This window comes from Eptatretus burgeri, chromosome 8 (assembly GCF_056783735.1).
Source record: "Eptatretus burgeri isolate ZD-2024b chromosome 8, Ebu_testis_v1, whole genome shotgun sequence".
Lineage (NCBI taxonomy): Eukaryota > Metazoa > Chordata > Myxini > Myxiniformes > Myxinidae > Eptatretus > Eptatretus burgeri.
Window position 1 is genome coordinate 37,542,754 of NC_140968.1, and position 20,925 is coordinate 37,563,678.

Consider the following 20,925-nt stretch of genomic DNA (forward strand, 5'->3'; position numbering starts at 1 on the left):
TGTCGCACCTTGTGTCTGAAGGCCAGCTTGAATCTGTTTGGCAGTTGATCGAGGTGCTTTCTCCACCATTCAAACAATCCTTCCCTGCAATCTTTGTTCAAGTTTTCTCTTGTGGCCACGTCCAGGGAGATTGGTTACAGTTCCATGGGCCTTAAACTTCCTGATAACATTGTGTACAGTGGACACATGAACATCAAGGTCTCTGGAGATGGACTTGTAGCCCTGAGATTGTCCATGCTTGGCTACAATCTTCTGTCTGATCTCAGACAATTCTCTGGTTTTCTTTCTTTTCTCCATGCTCATTGTGGTACACACTGACACAAAACAGCAGAATGACTCCTTTTCTCCATTCAAACTAGTTGAATGAGTGATCTTTATATTGCAGGCTCCTGTAACTCACCACTGGTGAGTTCAATTCCAAAGTAAAGGAGAATCACCTGCTTGAATTATAATTATTTCTACCAACTTCTAAAAGGTGCTCATAATCATGTCTGGGCTATTTTAGGATTTCTGTGTGGAACAAGCGAAGATTTCAACCTTCGCCAGGCTGAACAGTTTATATTTTGTCTCCCACTGATGGGCAGGATCTACATCCAGACCTGAACCAAAATCTAATCTGCTTGTTCTTGTAACTTACCAGACTCATCCACCATGTTTCGTCCGAATCCATCCATAACTTTTTGAGATATCATTCAATAGATCGTTTTTGGTCCCATCTCTCAATGGTGAAGCATCAATTAAATAATTCTCGGTTATAGATCTTCACCAATATTGAATCAATTCTTCCTTGTCACACAACTAACCTGTTCACCAAGTTTTGTCAGAATCAGTCCATAACCTTTCAAGCTATCCTGCTTACAGACAAACAGACAGACAGGGGTGACAACATAACCTCCGTCCACCCTCAGTGGCGGAGGTGATGAATTGCTTTTTGTTTGAAAAGAAATTCTTTGGTCACACCACTGTTGCTGGTTCGTTTTTGGGATCTGAAAGCAACGCTCAGTGCACCTGACCTGTTGCTTTTTGGCCAGGAAAAAGGAAAATTGTACAAGTAGAGGGTGGGGGACATAGGGGGGATGCAAGCATACAGCTAGACCCTGGATTATAGAATTTGATTATAAGTGGGGGGTTTCTTTTGAGTAATAGTATTGAGATGGGATCTTGGGATCCGAGGATCCTGAGTTCAAATCCCACTCGGCTGTTGATTTAATACCCGGTGGGGTTGACTATGCCTGTCATCCTTCCGAGGTCAACAAAATGAGTGCCAGCTTGCTGGTATCCTGTGTTGGAGTGGCACCTGTCCAGGATTGGTCCAATAGCCAAGGAAACTGTTTCGGCAGCACCAATGGTCTGCACAGAGTATGGTCCCAATGGATGGAAGGATGGATACCATTGAAAGGAAGGTGTAAGGAGTTGGTTGTTTTCTGACTACATCATGTTTTTTCAGTCCAACAGCCTTGTATTTACAACCTCGATACAGCTCGACACGAAGCTTTTTGGGAGATTGCCCTGCAGGTGAATCAAAGGATTTGTGCAACGCATAAGAAAATATCAAATTGCATCTTGTCTGGCATGAAAAAGCATGACACGTTGATTCATTTGGTGTTGGGTTGTCCGTACCATGATGACTACTTGGTGCAGCAATCGTGACCTGGGTCTTGGCAACCTTACACACCATGCAATTCACCTGGAGGTAGTGTGGCACTTTGAAAGAGTGGGCATGATGGGAATCAAGTGTTTTTATGGTGAATATTTTATTGGTCCCTGAAAAGTCTCTTTTCACATCTGCAAGTGTAATAATAATGATAATAAGTGTTATTATGACACTTGCATATTTTCACATATGCATTCAAATAATCCATGAGAGCATTGTATGCATATTAAGTCAGACACAAATACTGCTTTTCCCCTTGGAGCTCTGTGATTAAAAGATGTGCGAGGCCTCCGGAGGTCATGTTCTCACCCCTGTCTGTTTGTCTGTGAGCAGGATATCTCAAAAAAGTTAAAGACAGATTTGGACGAAACTTGGTGGACAGGTTGGGTGGGTGATGAGGATTAATTGATTCGATTTTGGTGAATATGCGGATGCGGATCCGAGAATTTTTAGTGCTTCTTCACCATTGAGAGTTGGTGCATAAACAATATGCAGCATGATCTCTCAAAAAGTTTTTGAACGGATTATGACAAAACTTGGTGGATGAGTTGGATAGGTGACAAGAACAAGCCGATTAGATTTTGGCTGACGTCCGCATGCAGATCCGGCCTATCATTTTGGATACAAAATGTAAACTGTTCAGCCTGGTTATATGCTGGCATTATAGTATCAGCTATGGCTATTCAAGGGTAGTTTCCAATCGATGTTAATGGAACCAAATGTTGAATTATTTACTTATCCTCTCTTACCCAAAGTCTCCACCGGCATGTCTTTATTGAGAATCTGAATTGGTTCTTTTTTTTCCTCCAAGTCTTATTCTCCACCCTCCTTCCTCACGCAGCCTCTTCAGACAACATGGCTCGACTGTGGTCAGTGGAGACTGGAGAGATAAAGAGGGAGTACAGTGGGCACCAAAAAGCTGTGGTTTGTCTTGCTTTTAATGACAGTGTCATCAGCTGATGTGGGCCAATGAAAGAAGGCAAAATTGTTTCGGTAAGAATAATGGACTTCGGCAGATGATGATTGTAAATAAGCTTAAATCACAAGTAACTTTTGATTCCTGTTGACCCAACACACCAAGAGAAGGTGAATTTGCTTCCACGCCATGTGATATGCTTTTGACTTTGAACATCACCATTTTCCAGTTTCGAGTGTTTGAAATGCCACACTTAAAACACCTCCTCTGCTTCTTCTTCCACTCTTCCCTATCCTTCCTAAATCTCTCCCTTTTTACAATTACTTGTGTAAATCTGAGAAGTGGAATGTTTTTACATTTTGCACAGTTGAGTATGACAAGACTAATCAGCAACTTCTTGAATTCCTTTACATTGTTCTTATAAGCTGTGTGCTGAGGCCTGATAATATGGCGAGAAAATGATTTTCGTGGCACCTATCTTGGAACTATGTAAACCTGGTTGATTTATATTGGCCTATACTTGCTGGATCTGAAAATCAATGTTCCCATTTCCAAAAGTGTGGATAACTATGTGACATTGACGGTGGAACAAACCAGGAGGGGTCAAAAAAAGTGAAATTGGTGGCATTTTGGCAAATTTTTGTGAGGCTTCCATTCAGTCATTTTGGCTCCAATTGCCATGAAATTATCAGCCTGCAGTCGCCAGTCCCTGTTCTCAGTATCTGAAATATCAGGACCCAGGCAGCATTGGTTTATGATATAGAGTTAATGAAAATGGGTCATATTCACAAAAAGGGATCCAGTTCTCACAATGGAGGTCATCTGCGTAGATTTTTGTACAAGGCGACTTCCCCAGCCTTGTATACCTTTCAAAACTGCTTTAAATGCTACTTATGATCCTCTGATGCTCGTATAATGCTCATTGGGATTACCAAGCAGGGTTTGTTTAATCCGAAGTACAGATTAGGGGTTTACTAAAGCATGAGTCACATTTGCTCTACGGCAAGGATACGGCGGCCGTACCCCCCCCCCTGAATTGACAGAAACGTGCGGCAGCCGCAGAGTTTCTGAGGTGGCCTCAGGGTGGCCCTACGCCGTATGGCTATATTTTACAGGCCGTAGGGGTCTCCGTGGAATTAAAGTGCGGATTTATAACTTTTTTTCATTTCTAGGTTGGCCGTAGCAATTCAACCAGCTGTAGCCATGATGTAGATGTGTTCCACGTCGACCGTACGTAGGGCGTACGGTGGGCTTGCGTTATTCGTGCGGCTGCCGTAGGCTCTTATCAATGAAAAATGAATTTTGCCAACCCCTCAAAAATTACGGTGGCCGCACTATTTCCACGGTCGCCATAGGGTAGTCCTAAGGCGTCCCTGTGTTCACCGTACGGTGGCCTTGTAGTCTGTGTGACTACCTGCGGGCAATGCAGGGTCGACGCACGGTTCCCCTACGCCCGCCGTGCGTCCTACGTACGGCCTCCGTGGCAGTCTGCGTCCACCGTGCGCTACCGCTAGAGATTGGAGTATCGGTCAATTGCCGTCAATGGCCCCGCAAGCGTGAGGGAAGTTCCACCTCCTCCCGAAGACCTGGGCAACTTCATTCCATCCACTTCATTCCATCTGCCATCTGTATATAACCAGGTGCACAATCAATATGACAGATATACATATGAAAAAGAACTGGTATATATATATATACCCACTCGTTACCGTCCGTCTGGCCGCACATTCGCCTTAGGGCCCCCCTGCGGTCGCCTTGTGGGCACCTTGAGGCTACCTTGCGTCTGCCTTGAAAATTCTATGGCAGCCGCAGGGACGCCCTAAGGTCACTGTGCGACATCAAATCAAAGACCGTACGCCACCCCCACGTTTTCGGTCTGCACAATTTCTAAATACCCCGTGCGGCTACCCGAAAAATAAAAACATATGTGACTGCTACATTGTGTGACCGTGGAAATACTGCGGCCGCCCTATAATTGCTAGTGGCCGTAGATTTTTTAGACCCTACGGCCGCCGAGCCAAATGTGACTGAAGCATAAGGAGCCGGTATGTGTAAGGTTGATTTGCTATGTTTAAGGCTGATGACACAACTGAGGATCCGGGTCATGTCTCCACTCGATGTACATGACTATGTTGGCATATACTAATTAAGGATAGTTTCTGGAATCTGATTGAGGTGGGTCCACGTGTGAGTGGGAGGGACTGGGTGTAATGAGTTCATGCAATCCATTGATGGTCGCCCTGAGGGTTGAAATTGGATGTCAAATCAGACACCGCATAAGTACAAGTAAAGTGATATTCAGACACCACATGTACAGATAAGGTGATATTCAGACACCACATATGTACAAAAAGTGATATTGTGCATTGTGGAAGAACCAATACAGCATATACATCACTGACTGAGAAATATGCAGGAAGTTGTTACCATAAAAATAGGACCACTGGACTTGTTGTTTATCTGGGCCCTGACATAATGTTGCACCCCAAATTTGGTAGCATTCTGACTTGTGGGTCTGGAGAGGAATATTTTTGAAGGAATTTGTGATTTTCCCAAAAATTTATGAAGTCCGCCATTTTGACAAACTTCTTTTCATGTGATCGGCGTGACTTCCACAATTTAACATCACAACCATATCCTAATGTTGTAACCTAAATTGGGTAGCATTCTGACTGGTGGGCCTGGAGAAGAAGATTTTGGTTTGACTCCATTCTCAAGAAAGTGTGTTTGTGGAGGAATGAATGCTTCCACACCTTGATGAGTGCAAATGAAGTTGGAAGCTTCTTCGATATTTGTTGTAGCAGAATGTAAATAAATTGCGAGATATTCTGCAGGCCAGAAACAGTATGTCATAATTGGGTTTTTTTTAATGATGTAAAATGTTTTTTAATAAAAGTTTCAATTAAAAAATATATATATATATTAAACTCAAATGTACACACTTCACGGCTCAGCCGAACAGTCAATTGCTAGCATATTGCTCAGTACATGAGCCAATTCGCCTCAGCACAAATACAAGAATCATGCCGTCTTCATGCATCGAAGGAAAGCCAGCCGTAAAGCCCTGTTCTTACAGGCCATCCATCTCCTAGCTACATTCTCTCCCGACCACATGCGTCCCTCACTCCGCACTCCTGATCTCTCTCTGACGTCACACAGAACAACCGTCCACCGCCAGGGCGTGGCTTTGTCGCACACAACCCGAGAAGACAGAGCCTCTCTGTCTGGCATGCCTAATTTGCTTATCGTTGTGGTTATTATAAAAATGCACCTCTTCCATGGTTGGCTTGGAAATGCAAAAACACAAGAGTAGGTCACATAGGGCAATCATATCCTGGGGGAACTGATCCTAAATCCCTATCAAATTAACACCCCCCCCACCCCCCCGTGGCGACACGTAATACTTATGTTCAGTCTCCCTTCTTAATTACATCAAGATGTCTCCTACACGTTCACAGACCAGACAACTCTATTCAATCCCAACTTTCCATTGAAATTCCTCCATCTACCCCCACAGCTGTAACAATACCTTTACAGAAGAGGAAGGTAGGACGGTGGAAATTATCTTCCAAAGTGATTCCCAAATTCCATTTGGCCCAAGGACAGGATTCTGTGTGAGAGACACATGAACACCAATAACACTGGGCTGCATTTGAAATATTTTTTTCAGAGGTCTAGGTTTTCTCAACGGTACTTATATGTTTTTTGCATGCTGAATTCGGAAATGCATCTAATTTTGCTCAATCAGGTCAAGTTTTTATGCTATCTCAATTTTATGGAAAAAAAAAAAAAATCAAAATTTTTTTAATTAGCATTTTTTTTTTAATTCAAAATCAGACTTGGTGACAAATGTACAAACGATACATATGACACACAAGTACACTTAATGTGGAAGAAAGTGCCTTCTCAATTACTTTCATTTCAATTTCAGAAAAATAGATAAATCGTTGTTTCTGGCAACACCCAACTTCAGTCGCTCCAGCAGTTGCTGTTTTCCTTCGTCTTTTTAATGTTGAATTTCACATTAACGGTGCTTGTGCATCATTTTTTTTTATATATAGTTTGTACATTTTCTGTCAATGTAAGTCTGATTTTGAATTTTAAAAAATGCTAATTTAAAAAAAAATTTATTATTTTTTTTTTCCTTAAAATTGAGTATAAAAATTGACCTGATTGAGTGAAATGAGATACATTTCTAAATTCAGCATGCAAAGAGCATACAAGAGCCGTTGAGAAAACCAAGACCTCTGAAATGACGCAGACCAGTGAATCGGTAATTATTTCACTGAAGTGAAAAAGGCGACAGACGACAAGGTTTTCTTTGTAACTGTCCTGGTTTTTAATGAGTGGCCTTTTACTGGATTCAACTGCAACATGTGGACGAAAATGAAAAAAATGGTCACACCAGCCAAGTCAGATACAAAACATCATTATTAATGGGTTTGAACTGACAGGGGAGAGGAAGGGAATGTTTGACAATCCAATAGTAAGGATTTGAACCTGGGATCCCAGCAATCACCACAGGTTCAGATGATAACGTCAAACCATCAAACCGAGAGCAGATGTCTCTTCATTCTCAGGAAAGTGTGTTTGTGGAGGAATGAATGCTTCCACACCTCTGAGTACAAGTGAAGTTGGAAGCTTCTTGGATATTTCTCGAAGCAGAACGAAAATAAATTGCGAGATATTCTGCAGGACAAACAGTACATATTAATTTTTTTTTTCTTCTTAATGATGTAGTATGTTTTTGATAAAAGTTTTAATAAAAAAGGAATTAAACTCCAACCAAGGTAAATGGGTTTTTTTAAAAATGATTAAACAAAATGAGTAAAACCCACCTGCACCCCCCCCCTAAAATCGACTTTAAAATGGTGTTAATATGGGATTTTGTTCTTCCCATGCCGAAGCCAGAATGCTAATGGCATTTCCCTGCTGGACGGCCAAGCTCAGTCACGGCTTGAACCAGACTAGTTGCCTTATCGTCAGTGGATGCAACGAGCCTTCTATCGATATCGTTAAAAATGTTGGATGTAGATCGGCCACACACTCATTGTTTCGATGGCAATTAGTTCAAATAAATAAGTTTGGCTGAGGCCGGTGTATTTATTACGTTTCATAACTTACGCATCGATGGCAGCCGCTCCACCTGTTGATGCTGTATTGTAAACGTGAGATTTGGCGAAAGTGACCACGTCGTTTAAGGCCGAATGTCTAAGATTGACCGACACCGAAACGGCATGACAGGCCGTGGTATCCAAGTGTATCCATCATATTGCCACATAGACATTGATGCCGCTCACAGACTGATGCTCCAACTCGGAGTGTAAACGCATGACGAGGTGAAGTTTGGGAGGAGCCCCCTCAATCCGGGCTCTGGTGATCGGCCATGTTGCGATTTATTAAATAGATTTCACACCAACACAATTCAAGAGAGAGACAGAGACCCTCCCCACGCTGCCTAAAAATAAAAAAAGAACGCGGGCGGTGCATAAGCCAGAACGCTGGCTTGATTTTTTTTTTTTCATACCTTGTCGAGGCTCGTACGAGTTCATCCGATTCGAATCAGTTTGTCCTTGTCACACGCCCAACCTGTCCACCAAATTTCATCTGGATCCGTCAACTTTGAGATATCCTGCACACAGACAGACAGAAAGGGGTGAAAACAACCTCCTTCACCTTCAGTGGTGGAGGTAATGAGGCTGCTAGATGGGGTCACAAGCACCTACAGTGCACCGAGAAGTTACTACCCCACCCACCATGGTCAACAGCTGTGTTTGTTGGGAATTACCATTCCTGTTCAATAAATGAAATAATTTGGAGGAACAGACTAATGCCAAAACGATGTGGGTGGTGGTGGTAGGTTCATGTAACCGTAACAGCATCAAATAGCCCCAACAATTGCAAAAGAAAAGAAAAAAAAAAGTGGTGTGTGTGTGTGTGTGTGTGATCTCTTCCATGAGCCCGACTCTGTACACCACACCATAAAAATGTACAAAGCAGTTATTGAGCACAACCGTTTTTATTTCACAAAACATTATCTCACATTCCGAGCAATAATGATTTGTTTGTTTTCCACATAGATAAAGTTAACACTGTACAATACATTAAAGAGCCTTCGTTTTTTCCAAACCTATCAAATGAATGTGCAAATTCAATGCAGCCACTAATGATATAGCGACTAAGTGAACACTGAAGCATTGGGAGTTAATCTTGATACTTTTGTGCATGTTTGAGTGCAAAATTTTTTTATATATACAAAAAGGTAGACAAAGAAAACTGCAGAGATAATAGGGAAGATTTTGGCATACACAGCAGTAAACTATCATTGAATTGCCTTCATGGAAACGTTTTCTTAAGATAAACCCTGCCCTCTGTTGTTGAAGCATACAGTGAGATCCACCATCAGACAGCCATGCATTGTAAGATAAAAAGCTTCCAAAATAATTTTTAAAATAATCTCCTAAATCCCCAACTTTTACACCAAAAAAAACCCATCATGCTCAATATCATAAACAACACAGCAAATGCAGTAAATTCCACATCGGGAACTTGCAAATAGCATAACTTGGAGATCTGCCAGTACAAATGTCACCTCGTTTTGAGACATCAGACGGAGCAAGTTCACACTTCATCCTTGAAGTGTCGCCTTGACATTGATCTGAAGAGGATCAGGGGCGTAATGATAGTGCATACGGAACGATTTTTGCATCTTCAGCATTTCGACCACAAAAGACCATGGCGGCTAACAGTGGATGTGTAGGGAGTGAGGGGAGGAGGGTGTGTGCGGGGGGGGGGGGGGGATCAAGTGCTGTCGTGTCACGTTTCATCCTCCTCACTTGAGGTTGAGCCCTCTGTAACCAATGTCTGAGTGACATCATCAACGACCATGGTCTTATTGCCGATCCAAGCTTCCGCTCCATTCCTCTGTCGTCTCTGCTCAGCATCATGAAAGATAAAAGTAAATCCCATACGTCACATTTCCACCATCAATGCCAGTATCCACCTAGTTCAAGATCATAAAAATGAAAAGCAACACTCAGTAATTTCACAACAGGACAATGTGAATTTCAATGTTAATACTAACCAACTTGAATTATTACAAATCCAGAAACTGAACAAAATCAAATGCCAAAGCTAATACAGCCAATAAATGGTTGCTGCACCACTACATTGGGGGGGGGGGGGGGGGTGTGCTACACTACATTCTTATGATTAAATCGTACAGGTAAAGTCCAAATAAAGTGTGGGCTGGAAAAACAAAAGAAGACATCGGCTGTACTGTACATCAGACGAACAGGCCAAAATGGAAGAGCCCAGTTTTTTTAGCATAAAACTATGCGTCAAATCGAAGGTCAAGGTATGTCTGCAGCACTCTTCATAGAGCACCGCCAGGGTCTCGCTTCAGATTGCGAATACTGCTGGCCAAGAACCAACACTGGATGTGTCACCACTCAATTATGGGAGTGCTATAGGTCAAGGCAGGAACTTGGAATTTGGCCACCGTGCCAGCACACAATCACCGACGGTTGCTAAAGGCACCATGGGATTTTTAACAGCTACCAGCTTAACATCGCAATCACTGATGCAACGCCCTGCCTGTGAAACACAGGGGTGAAAGTTTGTAGTCGGGTCGGGAATGGAATCGGAATAGGGTCATCAGCAAGTTCTCTAACCATTGAACGATCTTGCCAGCAACCACAAAACACAACGTAGCTGAAAGTAAAGAAAATAATATGCAGATTAAAAGAGGGATTGAGGGACGGTACCTGTCTCAAGTACACAAAGCTGGTTGCAAGCATAACCATGAGAATCTCAGACAAGAATCCTGTCAGCAGTGAGGCAATGCCCAGGGATGCTCCATGGACACTGTGGGGGGTAGGGGGGGGTATCCCATTTCTCGTCATGTCCATGCTCGCATTTGCGAGTTCGCCATTTCATCACATACTGTTTGTACTGTACAACCATGAGGATTACCGGCACGAGCTCCCGACATGTGGTGGGGAGTTCTGATAGTTCAAGATCACTATTCGTTCTATGACCAAGATATTTATTTTTGCCACCAAGCTAGATGGAGCCAATGTGGCTCAACCATTGGTCCCAATAAGTCAAGTCGAGTGCTGAAATTGTCGAGGGTAAAATTATTCAGCTTCGGATGTGGAAAAAAAAAAAAAAATCAGCAAAATATATGCAGCGCTGCATTCACGGCACGATCTTCACTAGTACATGTATCATGTCAGAGTCCAACAGTGGGAAGGAAACGGCTGTGGCAAACAAGAGTACCTTACCAAGAAACCATACTGTTCATGTATCCAAACTCACGACATTCCCCTCACATGCAAGTTGAGCTTTCACTCCTGTAAATGTTTCTGCCTGTTATCTTCTACTGTTGCAATCCTCTCGTCTACATCTTTGCTCATTTTGTCTTTGTATCCGCATATGTAGGACGTTGTTATGATTTATCAAATAAAATAAATGACCAAATGCTTAGCCTAATGGGGATTCATGTTTCAAAGAATGCAAAAGGTAACCTCAGTGATGTACTCTGCTCAGGCAAGCTGGACTGCAAGGCCATTCACTTGGTACCTTCACTTCTCTGCTTAATATATGTCTTTGGATGTCACAAGTCTGCATTTTTAATACCTCTGCCACCGAAGGTGGATGGGGGTTATGCTTTCACCCATTTGTCTGTTTGTGAACAGGATATCTCAAAAAAGTTGACGGATTCGGATGAAATTTGGTGGAGAGGTTGGGTGTGTGACAAATATGAAATGATTCGGTTTTGTTGAAGATTTGGATCCGGATACGAGAATTTAAGTGATTGTTCACCATTGAGAGATAGGGCCAAAAACGATATACAACACGATATCTCAAAAAGTTAGACAGATTTGAATGAGATTTGGTGGACGGGTAGAGTGTGTGATAAGGAAGAATTGTTTTTTTAATTGAAATTCGCCACTAAATGTGAAGGGCTACAGAGAAAAATAGGGGCAATACCCCTGGGTGCTCACCTGGTAGCGGCTCGATAACACGGAGGGAACCGCTGGGAGGCGTGTACGACCCACAAAATATGTAATGGAGGAGAAAGTAAATACCTATGGATTTTTTTTCATGCTGTTAAACTTTGATACATCACGGGTGATGAAGGTTGTGGTCAAGTTTCATTGGAATTGTGTGTGTGGTTTCTGAGAAGAAAGAAAATACCTATTTTGTCTATGAATTATGTATTATTGGACCAGGACTGCAACTTTTGATTACATAATATTGGAGCATACCTTTGAGACCATTTCGACCCTTTATATCCTTGAACCTTTCGACCCCTTTGACCTTTAGACCGATCCATCCATTGGAACCATACTCTGTACAGAGCATCGGTGCTGCCGAAGCAGTTTCCTCGACTTTTGGGCACAATCCTGGATGGGTCGCCACTCCGACGCAATATACTCGAATGCCTCAAGTATCCCAGCAAGGTGGTACTCATTTTGCTGACCTCGGAAGAATAACAGGGTGAGTCAATCCCACCTGGTATCAATTCAACGGCTGAGCAGGATTTGAACTCAGGACCTCAAAAATCCCAAGCTGCCATCCTAGCCATTAAGCCAACACCAGGCATACCTTGAGACCCCTGAGAGCATTCAACCCCTTCGAGCCGAGAGACGCCTTTAGACACACACCACACAAACACCTACAAAGTCTTCTTGCAATATACAGACGACTTTTTCATCAAGTAACGCACAAATTTCACCCACCCTGAGGCTGGGTACCCTGCTTGTTTAAACAGAATTTGCATTTTGGTCAATGAATTGGTTCATAAATCAAAACTGAGAAACATAGTTTGAGGTCAAAAGGTCAAAGCTCAAGGTCACAATCAATTTTCATTCTATCAACTTTAAATTTGAACAGAATTTGCAAATTGGGCCACAGAATTGTTTCACCAAAATCAGAACGATCATTTTAGCCGTTTTGACATGTCAATGGTTTCCATGACAACAATTTCATCCCATTATAATCAAATGGGACTTTTTACGAATTAATTATTACCATGCCACAAACATTTGAGACATGCTATGTATGGTCTTACAATTAACAAGAGACCACCTTAGATGATCACTGCAGTCAAAGGCAATGTGACTGTCATCATGGGCAAAGAGGAATAAAACTCCAAGATTCAACACCTTCTTAACACCGACACCTATAAGAAACTCCCCCGAGATGAAATGTCAGCAAGTGGAGAGGAGAATCAACGGCAAGCTCCTATCTTTCCAGCGAGCACATGTCCTCCCCAAGGCATTATATTTCAAACTTCGCACATCATCCTCAACATGTTCAGTTTTATTTGGACGACACAAAATACATAAACCAGATGCTCCACTTTGGCCCATCATTTCAACATGGACATAGCCAAGATCCTTCAACCACTTGTCGGAAAGACAACTCCACGTTATAAACTCGGAGCATTTCATTCAGCACATCCAACAGTTTGACGTTCTTCCTGACATGGAATGAATTTTTACCAGCACCATCATCAAACATGGTCTTCAAGAAGACTCCATCCTTCAGGAACATACTGGTTTATCACCAGATGAACGAGATGACCTCCTTCTTATGTCTCAATTCTACATAAATCTTTCAAATGGCAATACTCGTTCTACCAACAAAAGGAAGGTGCGGTTAAGGGTTCTACATTCTCACCCATAGTTGCAAACCTCTTCATGGAAGATTGATTGCTCAGCCCTCCTCTCGGTGCTCTTTCAATCTAAGCTCTCGCTACGTTATGTAGATCACATATTTGCTATATGGCAACAAGACAAGATACATCTCAATACTTTTGTTCAGCACCTTAACAATCAGCACTGCACCATTAAATTCACGATGGAAGTCGAGCAACAGCAATCAATTTCTTTTCTTGACATCCTCATTACCAAACCTCCTCATGGCAAGCACTCTCACAAGGTATACAGGAAGCCAACTCACATGGACCGCTAACTCAACTACTGCTCTTTTCATCATCCCTCAACTATCCAGTCCGTGAGCAGCACTCAGATTAGTCATGCCTACACCATGAGTAACAAGCATAACCTGCATCCTGAACTACACCACATCATGACTGCCCTTAAATTCAACAGTTATCCCACCCACAAGATAATCACGAAACCACCAAAAGCTCATGATCCAACACCGGAAGCGAGAGCAAGTGTTATTTTCCCCTTCATTGGACGTACATCACAACACATTCAGCGCATTCTCAAGACTGCCAACATTGCAGTACGCCATCGCTCGACACACAAGCTCAAATCTATTCTTCACAAACACAAGGACAGAAGACCTCCTAAATAACATCCAGGTGTTTACCACATCCCTTGTGAATGCTGTAAAGTTTACACGGTGAAACTAGCAGGACTTTCACTACGAGACGGAAAGAATACCAAGCAAAGAGACGAGACAAACGGGAAAAAAAAAAAAAATCAGCATGCACACTTCTCACATCGATCAGCCATTGGCAGACAAAGAGAATCAGAGAAGCTGTGGCAATGCATCTCCAGAGTGGCCACAAAGTCCCTGTGCACACAGTTAGGATTTAGTTAGAATTTATCTGGATGCTTCCCTCCATTCTCCCCACAAATTTGAATTTTTCTCCATGTTCTTCTGGACATCTTCTTCCATGTTGAGGGTTTGAGGTCATAAAAGCAGCCCCCCCGTCAGCTGTTTTGAGGTCTTCATCTGTCAAGAATCAGCTATCCTGTTATCTTCAGCTCTCCTGCTAAGAATCAGCGATCTTCAGTATCCTGCAACAAGATAGTGCACCAGCACATTATGCTCTCACAGAGAATTTCTCAATGACGAATTCAGTGGACGATGGATTGGACGTGGATCTGAGAGACTGTAGCCTCCTTAAAGTCCGCACTTAACAACATGTGACGACTCGTTTTGAGGGATTGTGAAAGAGGAAATTTCTCATCTCCACCTAACAACAGTTGAAGACCTCAAAACAGCTCTTAGGGGCTGCTTTTATGACCTCCAACCCTCAACATGAAAGATGTCCAGAAGAACATGGAGAAAAATTCAAATTTGTGCAGAGAATGGAGGGAAGCATGCAGATAAATTCTAACTAAGTTCTAACTTAACTACATTTGTGCAAAGGGACTTTGCGGCCACTCTGTACATCACATGATTCCCCAACAAAACTGGCTACCGATTAACGATATCTGATTCTCCCTCATTAACAAGTAGACACACCTGCAATCAAAACTATCAACACACAGAGGACAATGGATTTATGATGAGCAAGACCACACTGACCAATCAGCACCACATAATGACCAGCTAATCACTAATGACCAGTTCTTATAAACTCTGCATCCCATTCGTTCCAGTTGCTTCTCCAGTCGATAGTCAGAGCATGCCTCTCGAAACGTCGATGCCGACTTCTCTTTTTCTTTAGAGTTATTTTTAAAGTAGGAGGAATATAAATAGCTCTTTTAAAGCCAAAACATGTAAACCATAAACCTTTATTTTATCATTAACAAGAGTTCGCATCTAAATTTTTTTAGCCTACCTGTAACGTAGTCCAGGGAGCTTATGGGATGGCGCATCGTCCGTCCGGCAGTCCGTCCGTAAACACTTACAACTTCTCTGAAACTACACACACAATTTCGATGAAACTTGACCACAACCTTTATCACCCATGATGTAACAAAGTTTGTTCACCACATTAAAAAAAAATTAAAAATCAGCTGTTTCCCTCCGAAATAAGGATATTAACTTTCTCCTCCGTTACATATTTTGTGGGTCATCCATGCCTACCAGTGACTCCCTCAGTATCTTATCCAGCCTCTACCAGGTGTGCACCCAGGGGTATTGCCCCTATTTTCAAGATATAAAATTGAAACTTGTGCAATTTGTACATGTGTAGTGCTGTATATAGTATGCGAGTAAAATTTGGTCAAAATTAATCAAAGGTCAAAGCCATCCAAAACATGTAAAACACTGACAACAACACAAACATGCAATTAGAAAATTTATGAGCCAAATTTGTTGTACATAACAATAAATCATGTAAAACACTCGATAGGTAAAATTTTCGAAATCACCAAATTGTTGCTTCCATGGCAAGTATTGTTTATTTGGATTTTACAAGTATTGAGCTCTGCATGACATCTTTCTTGTTCGAGCATTTGTAATAGCGGTGTATGTAACGTGTGCATTTAAGTGAACCTTTTTCCAATGCTCACTTGTGTACAAAAATACATAATATTAGGACGAGCCTGTATGCTGCATCCGACTGTTTATATTATTCCAAATGGTAATATTGTCGTCTGGCCCTTGTAGCACAACATGACTAAACCAGTGTGACCACTCCTTGGCTTTTTTTTTCCACAAGATCTTGGCTCTTCGTTGTTCACCTTGACGTCTTGGTTTTCTATTATCAATCATCGCTTTTCCGAAACCTTGTGAATTCTTGGCTTACCTTGGCATTTATGAAAATGAGGAGTGGTCACACTGGACTAAACTGGAAGGGCACTCAGTAGAGAGCATACCTCTGCCACGTATTGCCTGACCCACGAGAATATAATCGGGCTCAACAACGTTTTGAAATATCATTCTATATAATCGTTTTTGAGCTATATCTCTCAATGGTGAAGAATCATTTTTGAAATTCTAGTAGTTGGATCCAAATCTGGATCTTCATCAAAATCTAATCAGTTCATCCTTGTCACACACCCAACCTGTCTACCAAATTGTATCTGGATCCATCCACAGGGTTTTGAGATATCCTGCACACAAACAAACAGACAGACAAACAAACAATGACAGAGAGGGGTGAAAACAACCTCCTTCACCTTCGGTGGTGGAGGTAACAAGTTAAAAAAAAATTCTCACCAATTCATACGATTTCCAAGAAGAGAGAGAGGAGATTGGGACCATACTCTGTGCAGAGTGTTGGTGCTGCTGAAGCAGTCTCCTTGGCTATTGGGCACAACCCTGGACAGGTCATCACTCCGACACAGTATACCAGCATGCTGGCACTCATTTTGCCAACCTCGGATGACAGGCCGAGTTAACCCCACATGGTATTAATTCAACAGCTGAACGAGATTTGAACTCAGGGCCCGAGGATCCAAAGCCCACCACCCTACCCATAAAGCCAACACCAGGCATACGATTTCCAAGACGTATTTTAATATAAATCAGAACGAATTAAAAGTGTCCCAAATACTGTTCCACACTTTCTATTGCTGTCTACTTATGGACATAAATAAAGCGTAGTTGCATGACATACCCGATGTAAGGCATCACGTTGAGGCTGACGATGAGAACAACGATACGTACAACAGAGCTGGGAGCCAACATACTTGTTTGCTTCAGGGACATCAACCAGCCCGTAAGCATTGCACGCAAGGCCACTGTGAAAGCACAAGCAGTGCTTGGTCATCATCAACACAGTAGAGTACATCAAAATAATTAATTCCCATCGGACCGGCTGAGCTATTAGCAGCCAAGTTAGAAATCCAAGTTGAAACTCCTTTATTTACCAATTCAATACTATTCCTCAGATTTAGAAGAAATAAGGCAACACGTATTTTATTCACAAACACCTTTTCATGTGATGGAAAATACAGTGCCTTCAGCAAGTATTCACACCCTTCGACTTTTGTTACAACAGCCTGAATTTGAAAAGGATTAAATTAAAATTGTCACCAATCGACACAAAATACGCCATAAATGACAAAGTGAAAACATGTTTTTTAAATTTAAAATTTCTCATTAATTAATTAATATAAATAAAATTAATTAATATAATTCATAATATAATGATATAATAAAATAATAATTAATAACCAAAATTAATAAAAAAATGAAAAGCTGAAATGTCCTCCATCAAAAAGTATTTCACCACTTTGCAAAGACACTCCAAATTGAGCTCAGGTGCATCCAATTTTCTTTCGTCATCCTTGAGATGTCTCGACAACTTGATTGGAGTCACCTGGGGCCAATTCAATTGATTGGACATGATATTGGAACTGTCTGTAGAACTCTGAGATAGAATTATGAGGTGATCTGGGGAAGGGTATAAAAATTTATGGAGTGTTGAAAGTTCACAAGAGCACAGTGAGCTCCATCATTAGAGAATGGAAAGGATATGGAACTACCCTGACTCTTCCTAGAGCTAGCCATCTGATGAAACTGAGAAACGGCAAGAAGGAGCTTGATCAGGGAGGTGACCAAGAACCTAATGACCCCTCTGACAGCACTACAGAGTTCCTTGGCTGAGATGGGAGAATCTGCCAGAAGGACAACAGTCTCTGCAACACTTCACGCATCTCGGGTTCATGGGAAAGTGGCTGGACAGAAGCCACTCTGGAGAAAAAGGCACATAACAGCACACGTGGAGTTTGCAAAAGGGCACGTGAAAGACTGAGAACATGAGGCAAAAGATTCTATGGTCTGATGAGATGAAAATTGAACTATTTGACCCGAATGCAAAGCTCTACGTCTGGCAGAAACCGAGCATGGCTCATCACCCATCTTGCAGCATCCCCACCATTAAGCATGGTGGTGGCAGCATCATGCTCTGGGGATGCTTTTCAGCAGCAGGGACTGGAAGACTTGTAAGGATAGAGGGAAACAATGAATGAAGCCAAATACAGGTAAATCCTGAAGGAGAACCTGCTTCAGAGTGCAAAAGACAACAGACTGTAGCAAAAATTTACGTTTAAACACACCAATGACCCCAGGCATACAGTCAAAGCAACACTGGAATGGCTTCAGAATAATAACGTGAAAGTCCTTGAGTGGTCCAGTAAAAGCCCAGACTTGAATCCCATTGAGAATCTGTGGAAAGACTTGAAGATTGCTGTTGATCGATGCTCCACATCAAACTTTACAGAGCATGAGTATATCTGCAAGGAAAAAATGGGAGAAAATACCCAAATCCAGATGTGCAAAGCTAAAACAGACATACCCAAGAAGACTCAAAGCTGTAATCGCTGCCAAAGGCGCTTCCACAAAGTATTGACTGAGGGGTCAGGTCAGGTATGGGAGCATGCGCCAGGGCAGCACGTCACTGCGTCCACTTTCCGCAGGTACTCCAGGGGCCTCCGTCTAGCCATCCCCCAGGCAGATGCCTGGCCCATCCCCATGTCCTTGAGATGCTGATCAACCTGCTGCAACCACGAGGCACGTGGTCGGCCCATTGGCCTCCTCCACTCACGAGACTCCCTTGCTGAGAGAATCTGGTGAGCAGGATCAGCGTCAGGAAAACGAGCCACATGTCCATGCAGCAGCAGCTGACACTCACAGACTATGCAGGTAACAAATCTCATTTGAATCTCTCAGCAACCGCTCGGAGGACACAAAGTCCGACCAGCGATAGCCAAGGATTCTCCGAAGATACCTGGTAACAAAGGAATTAAGTCTCCATCTGAGATCCTTGGTCAGAGTCCCATGGAGTCACACACAATGAGCAAGATTGGAAGCACCATTGATCTGAAGACTGGGACTTTCATAGTCCCACACAGGTCCTGACAGCACCACACCCCATGATCCAGTGAATCGATGACCCTCCAGGCCTGACCCAGACGTCCGTTGACCTCTGGCTCACAGCCAGCAGAGACATGAATATCACTGCCAAGGCAAGCGAATCTCCCCATACAGTGAGATCACTCGCCTCAGTCGGTGCATATACAGAGACCAGGGATATGACACCCAAGGAGTGACGAATCCTTCGTCTTACAATATGCTCATTGACTGGTGTTACCCGAATTATCATTGGAGTCAGCTTATTGGACACAGCTACAGCAACTCCTTGGGCATGGTAACTATCAGAGCGACCAGACCAATAGTAGGTGTAACCACCCACTATGATCTCACCGCAATCCGGTCTCCGAACCTCAGAGAGTGCTGCAATACCAATATTCAAACGCTTGAGCTCAAATAACAGAGACAGGTGATCATCCTCTCTTAGGGATAGGACATTCCAGGCACCCACCTGAATGGACCACCGTCTGGTGGACGACACCTCAGCACCACTCCGACACACTCTCACCCGGGAAGGCTACCCCGTGGTTTCCTTCCCATCATCAAAGATTGGGGCTCCGAAGGCTTTGCCCCAATCCAGTCATCCGGTGAGGTGTCCTACGAATGGAAGCGGCACAGGACATACTCCCACGGAGTGGGTTTTCAGATTTTTTTATGATTCTGGAATGTTCTGCAGATTGAAGGGTTTGACGGTGGCCGGAGTGCAAATCCTGCCACCAACCTCCGAATGAAAAGTAACCCAACTGCAGGAGGATGTCCGCAGACACAGTCGGGCACGAGATATGGATGGCCGTTCTCTCACAAGGAGCTCCTCCACTCTTTGACAGGTTTTGTTATACATCCTGCTGGGTGTCCATATCATACATCCTCCTTCCCAAGAAACTTGGTGGGGGAAGACGGTTTCGTCACCAACAACCTGACCATGGAACAGGTTAGTACAGGTTTACATGGTACCTGTAGCAAGTCTCAGATCTAGTCTGACCTGACAATCGTCAGGGGGCTGAATATATTTTGATGCAAGACATTTCAGCTTTTCATTCTTAATTTGTAAAAATTTATCAAAAAACATGTTTTCACTTTCTCATTATGGGGTAGATTTTGTGTAGATCAGTAGCAAACAAAAAAAAAAAATCTAAATTTAATCCATTTCAAGTTCAGGCTCCAATACAAGAAAATGTGACAAAATTCAAGGGGTGTGAATACTTTCTGAAGGTCCTGTATATAGCCCTCGTTGATATCACTTTTCACATGTATAATTAGTCCGATTTAACTGGAATTGTAGCATGCATGTGAACATTACTTTCAGTGATTTCAATGCATCATTAAAAGCAATGTGACACATTTTCATGTGTTCTTGCAAATGTACATCGCCAAAATAGGGCAAACCACCAAGAGAAGCTTGCATTACATGCCATTTACATTTATGGATTGCCCGATTGTGGGCATCCACACGTGATGTCACCGAAGTCATTCATTCTCCCTTCCCCACCCACCTCAAGCCCCATCGGGTTTTTTGGTTTTTTTTTTTTTCAGTGGGACAATAATACATGCACTGCTGAGTTTGCCCACAGCAATGCAGGTATTATCATCACACTGCACTGTGTGTGCTGGAGTGTTTAATTTAGATTTTCATCCCATAATGGGATTTCATGGGTAAAGAATAAGGGCATGCATGTTGCATAGTGGGTGTGGGAGGGGGTGAAGGCGGAGGACTTTTAAAGGCCCCAATTTATGAGAGACCATTGAAAACATGTCCATGTTTTTACAAAATGAATGTTTTCATGCACAACAGACATGCCACAAGTCTGAGAAAGTCAGA

At 42.7% G+C, this 20,925-nt stretch overlaps 2 protein-coding genes and 1 long non-coding RNA gene across 10 annotated transcripts in view; 1 reads left to right on the forward strand and 2 right to left on the reverse strand.

The window, feature by feature from the left end:
• Nucleotides 1–20,925, forward strand: part of MLST8 (MTOR associated protein MLST8) — a 97,988-nt gene that overhangs the window by 17,409 nt on the left and 59,654 nt on the right. For 3 of the 6 annotated variants that reach the window (XM_085891597.1, XM_085891600.1, XM_085891599.1), the window contains exon 8: nt 2,496–2,647. In XM_085891597.1, coding sequence (XP_085747723.1) covers nt 2,496–2,614 — 119 coding nt within the window. In that variant the 3' untranslated portion in view covers nt 2,615–2,647. Of the gene's footprint in view, nt 1–2,495; nt 4,862–4,892; nt 5,418–11,900; nt 16,855–20,925 lie in introns of those variants that run through there. The other 3 variants (XR_015060841.1, XR_015060840.1, XM_085891598.1) reach the window with 3 other exon arrangements.
• Nucleotides 6,886–8,485, reverse strand: LOC147021551 (uncharacterized). Its single transcript, XR_015060843.1, has 2 exons — nt 8,098–8,485; nt 6,886–7,259 (listed from the first exon to the last, which is right to left on the reverse strand). It is a non-coding gene; the product is annotated as an uncharacterized LOC147021551 (long non-coding RNA).
• ANKH (ANKH inorganic pyrophosphate transport regulator) overlaps nt 8,571–20,925 on the reverse strand; it is a 70,549-nt gene continuing 58,194 nt past the window's right edge. For 2 of the 3 annotated variants that reach the window (XM_085891595.1, XM_085891594.1), the window contains exons 10-13: nt 16,849–16,972; nt 10,337–10,436; nt 9,407–9,503; nt 8,571–9,228 (exon numbers count right to left, since the gene is read on the reverse strand). In XM_085891595.1, coding sequence (XP_085747721.1) covers nt 9,077–9,228; nt 9,407–9,503; nt 10,337–10,436; nt 16,849–16,972 — 473 coding nt within the window. In that variant the 3' untranslated portion in view covers nt 8,571–9,076. Of the gene's footprint in view, nt 9,504–10,336; nt 10,437–16,848; nt 16,973–20,925 lie in introns of all 3 variants that reach the window. The other variant, XM_085891596.1, reaches the window with a different exon arrangement.